The sequence below is a fragment of the Juglans regia genome, chromosome 11 (assembly GCF_001411555.2).
Source record: "Juglans regia cultivar Chandler chromosome 11, Walnut 2.0, whole genome shotgun sequence".
Classification (NCBI taxonomy): Eukaryota; Viridiplantae; Streptophyta; class Magnoliopsida; order Fagales; family Juglandaceae; genus Juglans; species Juglans regia.
The window spans coordinates 32409916-32422084 of NC_049911.1; the positions used below are offsets into that span (position 1 = coordinate 32409916).

Below are 12169 nucleotides of genomic sequence, written 5' to 3' on the forward strand. Positions count from 1 at the left end.
CTTTCCTACCAACTTTTATAAAATTCAATACAAATACATCTCTGATTAAAAAAAAAAAAAAATCTCAATTTTGGGTGACCATAAATGTCCACATGCAGAAAATCTAGAGAGGGAAAACATTGAACAAGAATTCGGCTCCTGCTGGGAGGTTTGTGGATCAAGAAGGAGAAGGAGAAGTAGCCACGCAAAGTCACGTAATTAATGCAAGCACAAGAGTCGCGTCGCACCTGATGAATGTAGTAATACATAGCCATCATCACCGTCCACGTGATACTCGTGCCAGCTCACACCCCTCTTTTTTGGACCGACCCCTCTATTGTTTTCACCAATCTTCCAAGACTTCGAGTCATGTCAAATGCTAATATAGTTCATGATATATACTCGTGTCACCATGACACCAATCTCGCCACCTTAAAGTTAATCAACCGTATTAGATAAGGAAATTTTTTTATACCATATTCTCAACATGTTTTCATCTTACTATGGTGATGGTGACATTATTAATTGATTTTTGTTATTTTTTTTTTAAATAAGTGATGATTAAAAGGTGATAAAAATGACACATTGTTCAATTTAAATAGATAAATGAAAGGAAAAATAATTTGTATAGCCTTAAGATGGATAAATCTCACAGATTTAAAAAAAAAATAGATAAATTTAAAATTTACATAAAAAAATATTTTTTAATAGATAAATTTCACTTCTTTTAATAAAATAAAATGTATAAAAATTACTCATCTTAAAACTATATCTAGTATCACTCAAATTAAAGAGTGAATTGAAAGAATGATAAGGTTACTAACTTACTCCTTCGAATAAATTGATACCAGAGAACAGCATTCCCTTCACTACCTAATCCGTTTTTCTTAAAAAAAAAAAAAAAAAAAAAAAAAGAGAAATTATTAGAATGGATATACCATCAATGAGGTAGAATCTCAGAAAGAATTCGTACCGCACAATTCCACTCATACTCAAAATCAATCATGTGTCGACTGTCAAGAGTACTCTGGATGGAATCTTAGCACAGAATCGTATTCAAGATAGAAATCTGATCGATTTACAGTTTATTTCAAAGTCATAATTTAATAAAAAAAAAATTTATACACAATATTTTTTATAATACTTTAATAATTATATTTTAAATAAGAGATATTTTTATAAAATATCTTATAAAAATAACTGTTTTATAAAAATATCTTCATCTTATAATATTATTATATTGTGAAAATATATTATATATATCATTACTCTTTAATAAATAAAAATAAAAATGGCAGGCAGAATAGAATGACAAAAATAATGTAGAATGCCATAAATCTTATTAATAGTTGTCTATGTATGTAATTTGATTGAAGATAATATAAAAACACCTAATACTCTTCTATTTATATTTATATATATGTGAGGAAAAAATAATACAACATCCAAAGAAATTAAATAATAAAGAAAAGGGGTGAACGCACACTGTTAAAACGGATCCCGTCTATGTATCCAACGTTTACTACTCTCTTCCAACGGCTTTTTTTTTTTTATTAATCTTTTCACCTTTTCAACCGTCATGCTCCCCGCCAAATATTTCAGCATATTTACATCTCTATTCAACACAAATGTCAAAATACCCGCTGCATCCACCGACCTCATGACAACCCTTCAGTCACCACCTTCACGCTACTTGGGAGCCAATCTCCACAGCTCTGGCTATCCGAATTGCCGTCGTATTCGAGCCTAATGACCATTGAATCATTGCGTACACTGCTGGGAGGGTGGCACGCCTTGATCATCTGGTGGAAGCTCGGAGCCAATACTTTCTCCGTCCATTCTTCTAAACCCACTTGGCCTTGCCATACCCCACTCATAATTTTCTCGAGCGCTTCGTCTTCTACTTCCATTGAAATTCTCATGTCACCCATCATCGTCGTAAATCTTTTGGTAATGGAGCTTGTGACCTCGCTGCGAAAGGGGCCAAAGTTCACAGGCTTGAAGACGATGGCCTCATCAACAGCATCAAGCAGATCACAAGGTACTGAGGACGTTGTGGGTGATCGCAAATTAATGTTGTTGAGCCCCTGCTCGTACTCATGTTCGACCGTGAGCTCACTTGAATTGTGTGACCCATCTGTCCTGTCGTCCTCGACATCGGCAGCTTCATTTAGATCGAATGCTAAACCTGAACTTGGTTCCTTCCTACAGGGCTTCATTGGCCTGTCTCCACTGTGTAGCCAATTGGCCCGTCGTTTTGCAGTCTTCTCACAAAGGGATAGCCTTAACTGCCAACCGCCTTTTGCTAAACCAGCAAGCTTCTCCTCGTCGTCAAGCGTAATGCCATTGGATAAGTATTTGAGATTTTCTGGCAACCAACTTGAAGTAAGAATGAAGATGACATTTCCGAGACTGATTTCACGTCCATGAGAGTCAGCCAGACGCCCTCTCTCCATTGCCCGTTTGATGCTCCCTCGAACTAGCATGTCTGCTTCGTTAATGTCCTCAAGTATGATTACCGAAAAGGGATTCCTCCTAACTGCCTCAGCAATACGATCCAATGCTGTCTTACCACGGAAACTCATATCTGATTCTCCATCATTGCGTCGAGGGCCAAGACCGATCATTATTGGATTGGACCTCGATACCAGCTCCGCAAGAGCTGATGCCATCTTCTTCTTGCCAACCCTGTCGGGACCCATAAACAATAACCACATATCACCTTTTGATCCAGCACCACGTTGTCTTCCATTCCCGACTTTGCATTGGGTCACAGTCGTAGCTACTGCTGATGCGGCTTCCCGCTGCCACCACACCTTCTCTATTAGACCCTTGAGGAGCTTCTTGAATGAGTCAGTATCTAATGTGTTAAGCAGTTTATTGGTCTGCATTTCATACAAGTTGTTCTGAGGTTCAGAAGACACGCGGCCCAAAAGATTTTTCATGTGCTCTTTAGGGGTTCCATCCAGGCTGCGTTCGGTGACCTTTGTTCGCCCAAGAACGAGGTCAGTCCTCACAGGGCTACCTGGTGAGGAAACTGCCTTCTCGGGGGGTTGAGCGGGGACTCGATTAGTGTTCGGCTGCAGAGTTTCCTCGAGATTTCTGTTCAACTGTAATTTGGGTTGAAAGGCTTGGCGACCAATCAGAGATGTATTGTACAACCCCGCCATCGAGAGATGTATAGGAGCAATTCTCTCAGAGCTGAGATTGGGATGATGGAAATTCGGATGCAGACGCAAGCATGCATCATTCCATTTCTTGAGTAACTCTTGACTCCTCTGCTTCCGAACCAGTTCTAGGTCCTTATTCTGTAAAGGATTAAAATGATAATTGAATATAAACAATGTCTTTTAACACACAAAAGAACAAATGAAAAGGGAGGCATGGAGGGAGGGAGAGAGAAGAAAGATTAGGCTTGTTTTGAGCTTGTGGACCAAGTTAAGTTGAATTTACCTGCGTCTGGTCCATTGTTTTGGCATCACCTTCCTGGGCTTTAGCATTTTGCAACCACTGCGGCAGTGGTGATTGGGCCGCTCCTGATTTAACTTCGGAAGATGAACTCTCAAACTCCTTCGGTAAAAATTTTGCCAGCTCTTGTTCATAGTTCTGAATGCACTGTGGGCAGCAACTTGTTCTTCTGGGCAGAGCGGTTGTTGCAGCGGGAAAGCCCTTCAATGGGGACAAAGACTCGACAGAGCTGCTAAGGATACCGTTGGCGCCAAGCCTGCGAGACAAGAACAATGAAAGTAAATAAAAATTGCGAGTAAGCATGCGTTCAATGCCTAAACTGCATCACACAAACAAGAAGACAAAAGATATCAAGTCCTGTAAACTGCCTGAAGAAAGGGATCTATGCGATTTCATCAGTTTTTGAAGCTTCGATGGGTGGAAGAAAAAAAAAAAAACCACCTAAATTTAATCTTAAAGCAGGATTAACTTTTCAAGGAATAATGGGTTCTATAACCAACAACCGCGCCGCGCGGTTACGAAATTCACAACCAATGTACAGCATAAAGAATGGCATGATCGACGTCTCTGACATCAGAACTATTACCTCCGCTATCAAGTGCCACTCCAATAATTTCATAATAAGCATTATATTGATCCAATCAAAAGAAGAACACCAAAGATACCTCGGAAACATTGTGGAAGGCCCTCTCGCAGCAATTGGCACTGCCTGAAGATCCCAATCATTTTCCATGGAAGTATGATAGACCTGGCATCTCAAATAAGTCTCACAAGTTGCAGTCCCGATCAACCAAAGTCGCCCTCCGAACCTCCCCAACAGCTTCCCCATCTCCGCCACTGCAGCACGCCCTACCTCTGAAACCACATGTTGCTGCGGTGCAGCACCCGAACCCACCACCCCAAAAGTCACTGGCTGCTCAACTAGCCATTTCAAATCACCCAAATCAAGAATAACACCACCACCTCCATCACTCAAGTTAGCAATCCGCGTCTCGATCAAATCCCCCAATTCTTTAACCTTGACCGGTACTTGGGTTTTATCCGAAGAAAACTCCTTGCCCAAAGGAATCACCTGAGCGTTCATGAGAGGCCCGTCACCCAATTCCTTATTCTCAATCCTCCTCAATAGTTCCCTTACCACCGCCTCCGGCTCTGATTCGCCTACCAATACCGGGTTCCTCTTTTTCGTCCTTAACAAAATATCAATAACCCGCTTCACCTCCTCACCCCTCTGTTGCCCCATTTGGGCCGCACTCCCCTGCTGCAACCGGGGATTTAAATACAGATTCCTGTTCGTCGTCGAGGGGACTGGTGTTGCTCCAGGTCGGAATCCCAATCCAATTGGAGAAGAATTAGCAACCGAAGCCGAAGAATTCATAGACTGTTCAATTGTGGCCTTGACAGCCGGGCTGGAGAAGCTGGCCTCTCGCATAACTCGGCTCACACTGGGGTCGTCAAGAATGGATATAATCAGCTGCTCCAGCTCGACTTTGACGGCTAAAAGTGGCTGCTGCTGCTGCTCGGGACAACCGCGGCGCTGATGCGCCTGGGCACGCTTAAGCGCCGCCATTAGAGCATTGGAGATGGGCGGTTCCATCCCCGGGCTAACGTTCTGGGCCGTCGGGAGGCGCTCCAGTGCCACGCTAAAGCAGAGCTCGAGGGCCCGGCACTGGAGCGGGTGCGAGGAATTGGGATGGGATTTGATGCAGGCTTGTCGGAGGAAGCCCGAGGGAGAAGCCAAAAGGGTCGCCGCCACGTGGAGAGGCGTAGTCTGGCCGTGGTTGCGTCGACCAGCCTCGGCGATCGAGTGGTTAAGCACGGTCGCCGCCTCTGGCGTTAGGGTTTGCTGGATCGTGCTGAGTCCGGCTCTCATTTCCAAATGACGAATTCGACAAAACCGCCCCGACCAGACGAAGCCCAGAAGGTTTTGCTTATGGAAGTTTAGTTAAGCAAAAGTAAGCCCTTTTCTTAGGGAGTGTCCTTGGGATTGGGCGTATTTGGAGAAAGAAGCCAAGTATGCGTAAAATTCACAGGGAAGAAACCAGAAATGCAGAGAAAGACAGAGACAGAGCAAAGTAGCAATGAAAAGGGTCCGGTTGGGGTTGAAAATGGACAAAATTCGGGACTTTGAGAAGATGGTTGAGGAAAAAAAAAGGAATCAGCAAAAAGAGAGCTTTTTTACAAGCAAGAACAAAATCAAGAAAGTAACACCTACTAGGCTTTTAAAAGTTTCCTTTAGGGATCTATATACCTCTTATTTTCTCTCCTACTTTCTTCCTTTGTTTCTATCACTCGCACACATGCATCCCCAAAAAAAAAAAGACAAACTTTATACGAGAAAATTCATCATGAAAAGGAAAGATGAGATCCCCTCCTTCACAAGAACCTTCTCATCTCTCTATTCCTCTATTTTCTCTTTTTATATTTATTTTGGAGATATCTCCCTCCCCTTTCTATCTCTGTATATCTGAATCCATATCCCAGAGAAAATACTCTACTTTAATAAAAAAGCTAAATTCGATTATAGAATAGAAAAAAATAAATCTTCACAATCTCTTCTATTTTATACTTTATATTTTTATTATTTTTTTTATCAAATATTTATTATAAAAATAAAAAATAAAAAATTTGAAATAATTTAAAATAAATAAACTCAAAACAAATTTTAAAAAAATATTAAAAATTTTAAAAAATATAAAATATAAAATGTGATAAAAATTATGTAATATAAAAAATAGAGTGTGATGAAAATTATGTAACAAAACTCAAAAAAAAGAGGTCAAAATCAAAAAGTATCTACAATTTATTCACACTTCACATTTTATATTTTTTTAATTTTTATTATTTTTTTATCAAGTATTTATTATATAAATAATAAATAAATAATTTTAAAAAAAATTTAAAAAAATTAAAAAATTAAAAAAATATATGTGAAGTGTAAAATATGACGAAAATTATGTAAAAGAACTCGGTGAAAATATACCCCCAAGTCCAAACCTCGTCAAAATACATGCTTTGCGTCACTACGTGCAATAAAAACATCAGATCAAAATTTTTTTTTTTTTTTTTTGTGCCTATGATACTTTTTCTTCGTGTCAATTCGTTTCAGATAATGGAGAGAGATAGAGAGAAAAACAGTGGTTTTTAGTTAGAGAGAGAGAGAGAGAAAGCGGTCAATCCACAGTCCTAGGCCGAGAAATAAATGTTCAAAAGAAAAGAAAATAAAAGAAACTCCACGCTCTCACTTGGCGGGTCACACCACTCCCCGGTCTCTCCTAATTCAATTTTCTGCTTTTCACACACAAACGCTGCAAAGGTATCGCACGGGTCCCCTTTTCACCTTTTCATACTTAATACTCTCTCTCTCTCTCTCCTCTGATTACCCAGTACCAACTTTGTAACGTATCAATCGGGCATATTAAATAAAATTCTTAAATTTATAAAGTTAGATCAAGAAATCTACTTAACTTATAACAAAAAAAATTAGTGATTTTAAATTTTAAGATAAAAAATATATTTTTTTAAAAAAAATAAAATAAATATTTAAATATAGGAGGTGTTATGATTACCCATTTTGTTTTAGGGATGGTTTGAAACCTTATATCATTGCTTGAATGAAGCTGGAGAGAAATTTCAAAGTTGTATGGCAAAAAAAACAAAAAAGAGAAAACTGGCATTAATGATGGTGGCTTGGATAGTTTCAAAGTTTGTGTGCTTGAAAGGCTGAAGTGAAACCGCATCCAAAAGTTTAAAGAGCCATCATGATCTTCTTTTACATAAAAGTTTAATTGTACCAATTAGTGTGTTTTCTGTAATGAGTTGTAAAAATCCCTTATTCCCAGTCCAGTGTATGCAGTAGTACAATTATTGTTTCTTTCTTTAAAAGAAAATACACAAAATTTAAAAAAAAAAAAAAAAAAAAAAAAAAAACTTTTTGTTGGTTTCTTGTGGAAGGAGAGTACTCTTTCATTAAATGCCTTGAAAATGGCACAATCCTACCCATCACAAGACACAGCCGCCCAATAAAATCTAACAATTAATTGAGTGCAGTACTTCAACTTGGTTCATATGAATCAAACAGGTTTTAGATGAGGCTTTCATTAATTAACTGGATATGTATGACCCTCTTTTCCATTTTCATTTCGTCATCATTCATCAATGACTCATTATCACCTACGAAAATAAAACATATTTCATTCGAAAACATCATCAAGTTTATTGGGTTGCAGCTGCCATTTTACATTTTAATCTTCAAAACAACAACGATAAAATAAAAACAACCCAAAACTACTTCATTTTGATGAGTTTGTCTAAGGCTTCTAGCCCTAACTTTACGATCACAAAGTATATATAAGTTCCAACCAAACATGACTACGATTACCTACTTTATTGTTTTGTTAGTAGAAAACTCAGGAATGCGAAACAGCCTTTGGCAAATACCACATATATATATATATATATATATATTTTATGAGTTGTATTTGTTTTTAAGAGAAGATGACATACCACATTTCGATTTTATTAATAATTATGGTATTACAAGAGGGAGTACTATGAGAGTTATGTTGGGAATCTCAAAACTAAACTCTTAAAAACTACGTGAGAATTATTAAAAATAATAAAATGTTCAAAAATATAAATCTATGGGCGGGGGGAACGGGGAGCCCTAAGGATTGCATTTACTGCTCATGATCCATGATAGTACAAAACATAAACAGGAATCGAAAGGCATGAAAAATGTTTTTAAGTTCAAGTGCTAACTTTTTGGGATTCCAAACTTGAAAGCGGAGAAATTAGCACACAACTTTTGAAGATCAAAGGGTACTGTTTCACAGTTAGAAAGAAAGGAAGGAAAAGAAAGTAAAGGAAAGGAAAATCATCATCATCATCTTCATCTTCATCATATATTCCCTTTTGGTAACGCACGCCCTTCCCTTGCCTTTTACGCGTTTCTCGAGCTCCCCATCCCACGACTGCTGCCCTGCATGCCCACCTGTTTACACTTGCTTACCTTCCTTTCTTTTCCGCACACCCTTTTGCCCCCTAATTTACTCCTCCATGCATCTGATTAAGCTTACAAGTACATCCACCTTATCCCAACCTCACCCACATATAGTACTCTGGCGGCCTCCTCTTCTCACCATCTCCATACATTATAAGTCTAATGTCTTTATAATTAACAAAATTGGCAGTACTTCGGCTAGTGATAATTTAGGATCGATGTCTACGATTTGGCTTAATTAATTAGTTTGCATGTGCAAGTTTGGATCACGTATAATTATGTATTATTATTGGGTAGAATCTCTCTTTTTTATGGTCACCAATCATGATTATTAGTTTATTCATGTTATCAGATTATCGTAAAAAGAATATATATATATAGTAATCATTTAAATTAGGATAATCGTTGTAGCAAAGCGTATGATATTCTTACTAGATCTACCATGATTAATTCCAAAGTCGCTGATGATCTTATCATAAAGTGTGATCTTTGTTTATTATTGATTTATCGCAATACAATAGGATCCATATCGTGACCAAGAGATAAAAGAGGAAAAGCTGACGCGTGAAACTTTAGTCCTATCCTTTTCCAGTGACCGAAATATAAAATTAAAGTGAGAGTTTGAAAGCTGTAAGCAGAGAAGAGAAAGAGATAAAGAGAGACTTCCAACTTTCAACATTTATTACCGTTCACGTATCTTTGAAGCCTCTTTGTCCCTTTATTGGCAATATGTAATTACTATAATGCCTCTACCTACTCACTCAAATCTCCCCAATTAACACCCTCTACTCCAGCAGTGTGCCACGTAGCAATAATGAGTATCTAGATGTTGATATAAATAAAGTAAATATATATATATATAATATATATGAGTAAGCTGGTTAGAGATAAGTTATTATTGTAATGTATATTTTGTATTCATTATATGACTATTTTTAGTTAATTATTTTTAACACCCACTTGAGTAGATATGTGATCTAAATGATACTACATAATATGTGTAAAATGAATACTCTCAATATAGAGTGACTTCTATTTATATTTATTTATATATATATATATTATACATATAAAATAAAATTTATTTAATATGTAATGTCAACTTATATTTTTTAAATAATTATAATTCTTTTTATATTTATATTTTATTTTAGATCTTAAAGTTCGAAGGAGGACTTTAAAAAATTTAGACCAAATATTTATTAAATTAAGTTTGAGTAGTGTTTCAAATTTGAAAGGTTGGAGGCTTTAATTAATTAATTGCTAATCATAAACTTGAAAGGTAATTGGGTGCAGAGTTATCTGCAATGCCAAATCTAATACATAAAGTATATTATCCCATAAAGGTTTATAGAAAAGGCAAAAAGGAGACTAGAGGCGTATGCTTATAGCTCGTTGATAGACTCAAAAAGTCTTTTAACTTTTTGCGGGGCGGGTGGGGGGGATTGATGAAAAAAGTATGACCAATTAAGAGATGCTTCGTTGTTAATTAATTTGAGACGTTCCAAGCTGCTGCTGCATGCTAGCTAGCTAGCTAGCTAGGGTCATCAAAATATGCACATTTATTTGCTTTGACTGCACTAATGTGTGATTCATAATTCAAAGTGATGAGGGCTTGTTTGACTTTGAAGATCATCGTCTCGCGATCCAATTTCGTGAAATCACTGATCCAGTTAACTAACTGGCTAGCTAAGCTTTGTGTGACGAATGGTACTCCTAATTCAATTCTCCTTAATCAATCAGCTAGCTGTAGTACTTCATGAGCCTTTTTCTAGATCTCTTCATTTCTGGCATGCATTTCATTCCATCCAACTAATTAACAAAAGGGAAAGTGGCCAGTTTCTTGCATAAATTTATAATGTGATGATCCGATTCTCTCACTTGTTAAAAACCAAGTGCATATATATTAGAAGAATATTTTAATCACAAAAAATTACATAAAAATAAATTTATAGGATGATGTGACACGATGTGATATATTATATAATAATTTTTTTTTATTATAAAATAGATTTAACGAATTGTATATATGAAATCATATCAGTTTATAAATTTACTTTTATATAACACCCTTGTATCACATGATAACTAAAAAGAATATATATATATATATATGTATATTAATCGCTTTGCATTTCTATCTATATTGAAAGCTGCACAGTAATGGATATTTTATTGCCAGCTTTGCATGATATGCCGTGTACGAGTAGGTGCAATATTTTTATTTGACATTTTGGTCATATGGGGTTGAGAAAATCTGCTTTTACTTTCGTTTTGTTTTCTGGTATCAACGTTTGTGGATTTAAAATATGATTCCGTTTCCATTGGCTTTAGAAGACCCAAAGGCGAGGGAATATATTTATATATATATATAATATATTTACATATTTTTCTCCGAAGAATAACAGAATTAGGAAGAAAAAAAGATGTTTTAATTTTGTACGTACTTGCTAATTTGGCTACGGGCCTAATCAAATTAATATTTTCATATGTGAAAATTAACACTGAATGAGAGTACATGAGTAGTACGTAGGAAAACATACGCTCAACAATTTGGACTTTGTATTAATTTCATTTTGTCTACAAGCTAGCTTAGCTTGTAAACCTGGCCGGTCGCGTACCAAAGTATTTCCTTCGCCACAACAGCCATTTCAATAGCCAAATGATGACAGTGATCCTCACGTTTCAACGCTATAGCAAAAATATTATTATTATTATTCTTTTTTTTAAATGAGTACTCATGTCCGGCCCTTATGCAAGTTAATTTATGGATAATTTTCCTTTTAGTGTAGTATATAATAAGAGTGGTGTTAGGGCCACGTACAGAAATTCTACACATTTTTTTTATCAAATAGTGTAAGTTTTTTTTTTCTATTTTTTAAACATTTTTAAAAATAAAATAAAAATCACAAAATTATTAAAAAAATACTTTCTTAACTATTAAAAAAATAAAAATAAATCAAAATATTCGATACAAAATAGGTAAACACTTTTTTTCCGATGACTCTGTCATTTCTAGCTCATATAGTAAAATAAAGGATAAGATTTCAATGCAACAGGCCAGTAATTGTCATCACTCATGATCTGTAGAATAAGTTGAATGATAAGAATATTCCAAATTAAAAAAAAAAAATGGCATGAATTTCAACACGGAAAGTCTCACAAATTAAAGTTCTAATTGATTAGGTAGCTAGCAGTTTGCTAATTTACTCGTGGAATGTTTACGTATCGATTGGAAAAAGAATGATATTTACTGTTAAAATATTAATTTTTTTTATGTGAATTTTATATTTATTTATTTTTTTTAAATTATTATGTAATACTTACACACTTACGAATTGTAAATATTATTTTTCGTTAAATTTATGTCTACGTGGATCTTTACTAATTAATAAGTCTATTAATGGAGCGTACAACTTTCGGCTTTGATTGACCATCAGCCGTCTGGGATCACCTAATTATCAAAGCACACATAATTAACGCATACATACACATATATGTATATATATATATATATATATACACACACACTTATATAGACGTGCGTGTCCGCATTCTATAAGAAATGTAATCAGGATGTACAAAACCATATTTTCATGTCAGAAACAATTACATAATAAGCTTATGGTTAGAAATATTTTGTTGAAAAGGAATTAAATGCTCTACGTACGTCATGTTTCCTATCACTGAAGTCCATCTAAATACATGCATGCATGCATA

The 12169-nt window shown here is 35.9% G+C and overlaps 1 protein-coding gene across 1 annotated transcript; it reads right to left on the minus strand.

Annotated features, from left to right (window-relative positions):
* Positions 1-1465: 1465 nt before the first annotated feature.
* LOC108998865 (protein SUPPRESSOR OF MAX2 1) lies at positions 1466-5758 on the minus strand. The gene is made up of 3 exons (XM_018975601.2): positions 4113-5758; positions 3433-3703; positions 1466-3287 (listed from the first exon to the last, which is right to left on the minus strand). The coding sequence occupies exons 1-3, from the start codon at positions 5318-5320 to the stop codon at positions 1638-1640; spliced, it is 3129 nt and encodes a 1042-aa protein (XP_018831146.2). The 5' UTR covers positions 5321-5758; the 3' UTR covers positions 1466-1637.
* Between the last annotated feature and the right edge of the window lie 6411 nt (positions 5759-12169).

Coding starts and splice junctions, on each gene's coding strand:
- LOC108998865 (XM_018975601.2), bottom strand. CDS start 5,320: ATGAGAGCCGGACTCAGCACGATCCAGCAAACCCTAACGCCAGAGGCG. Junction 3,704..4,112: donor CCTTCCACAATGTTTCCGAG/GTATCTTTGGTG, acceptor CTTGTCTCGCAG/GCTTGGCGCCAACGGTATCC. Junction 3,288..3,432: donor AAACAATGGACCAGACGCAG/GTAAATTCAACT, acceptor AATCCTTTACAG/AATAAGGACCTAGAACTGGT.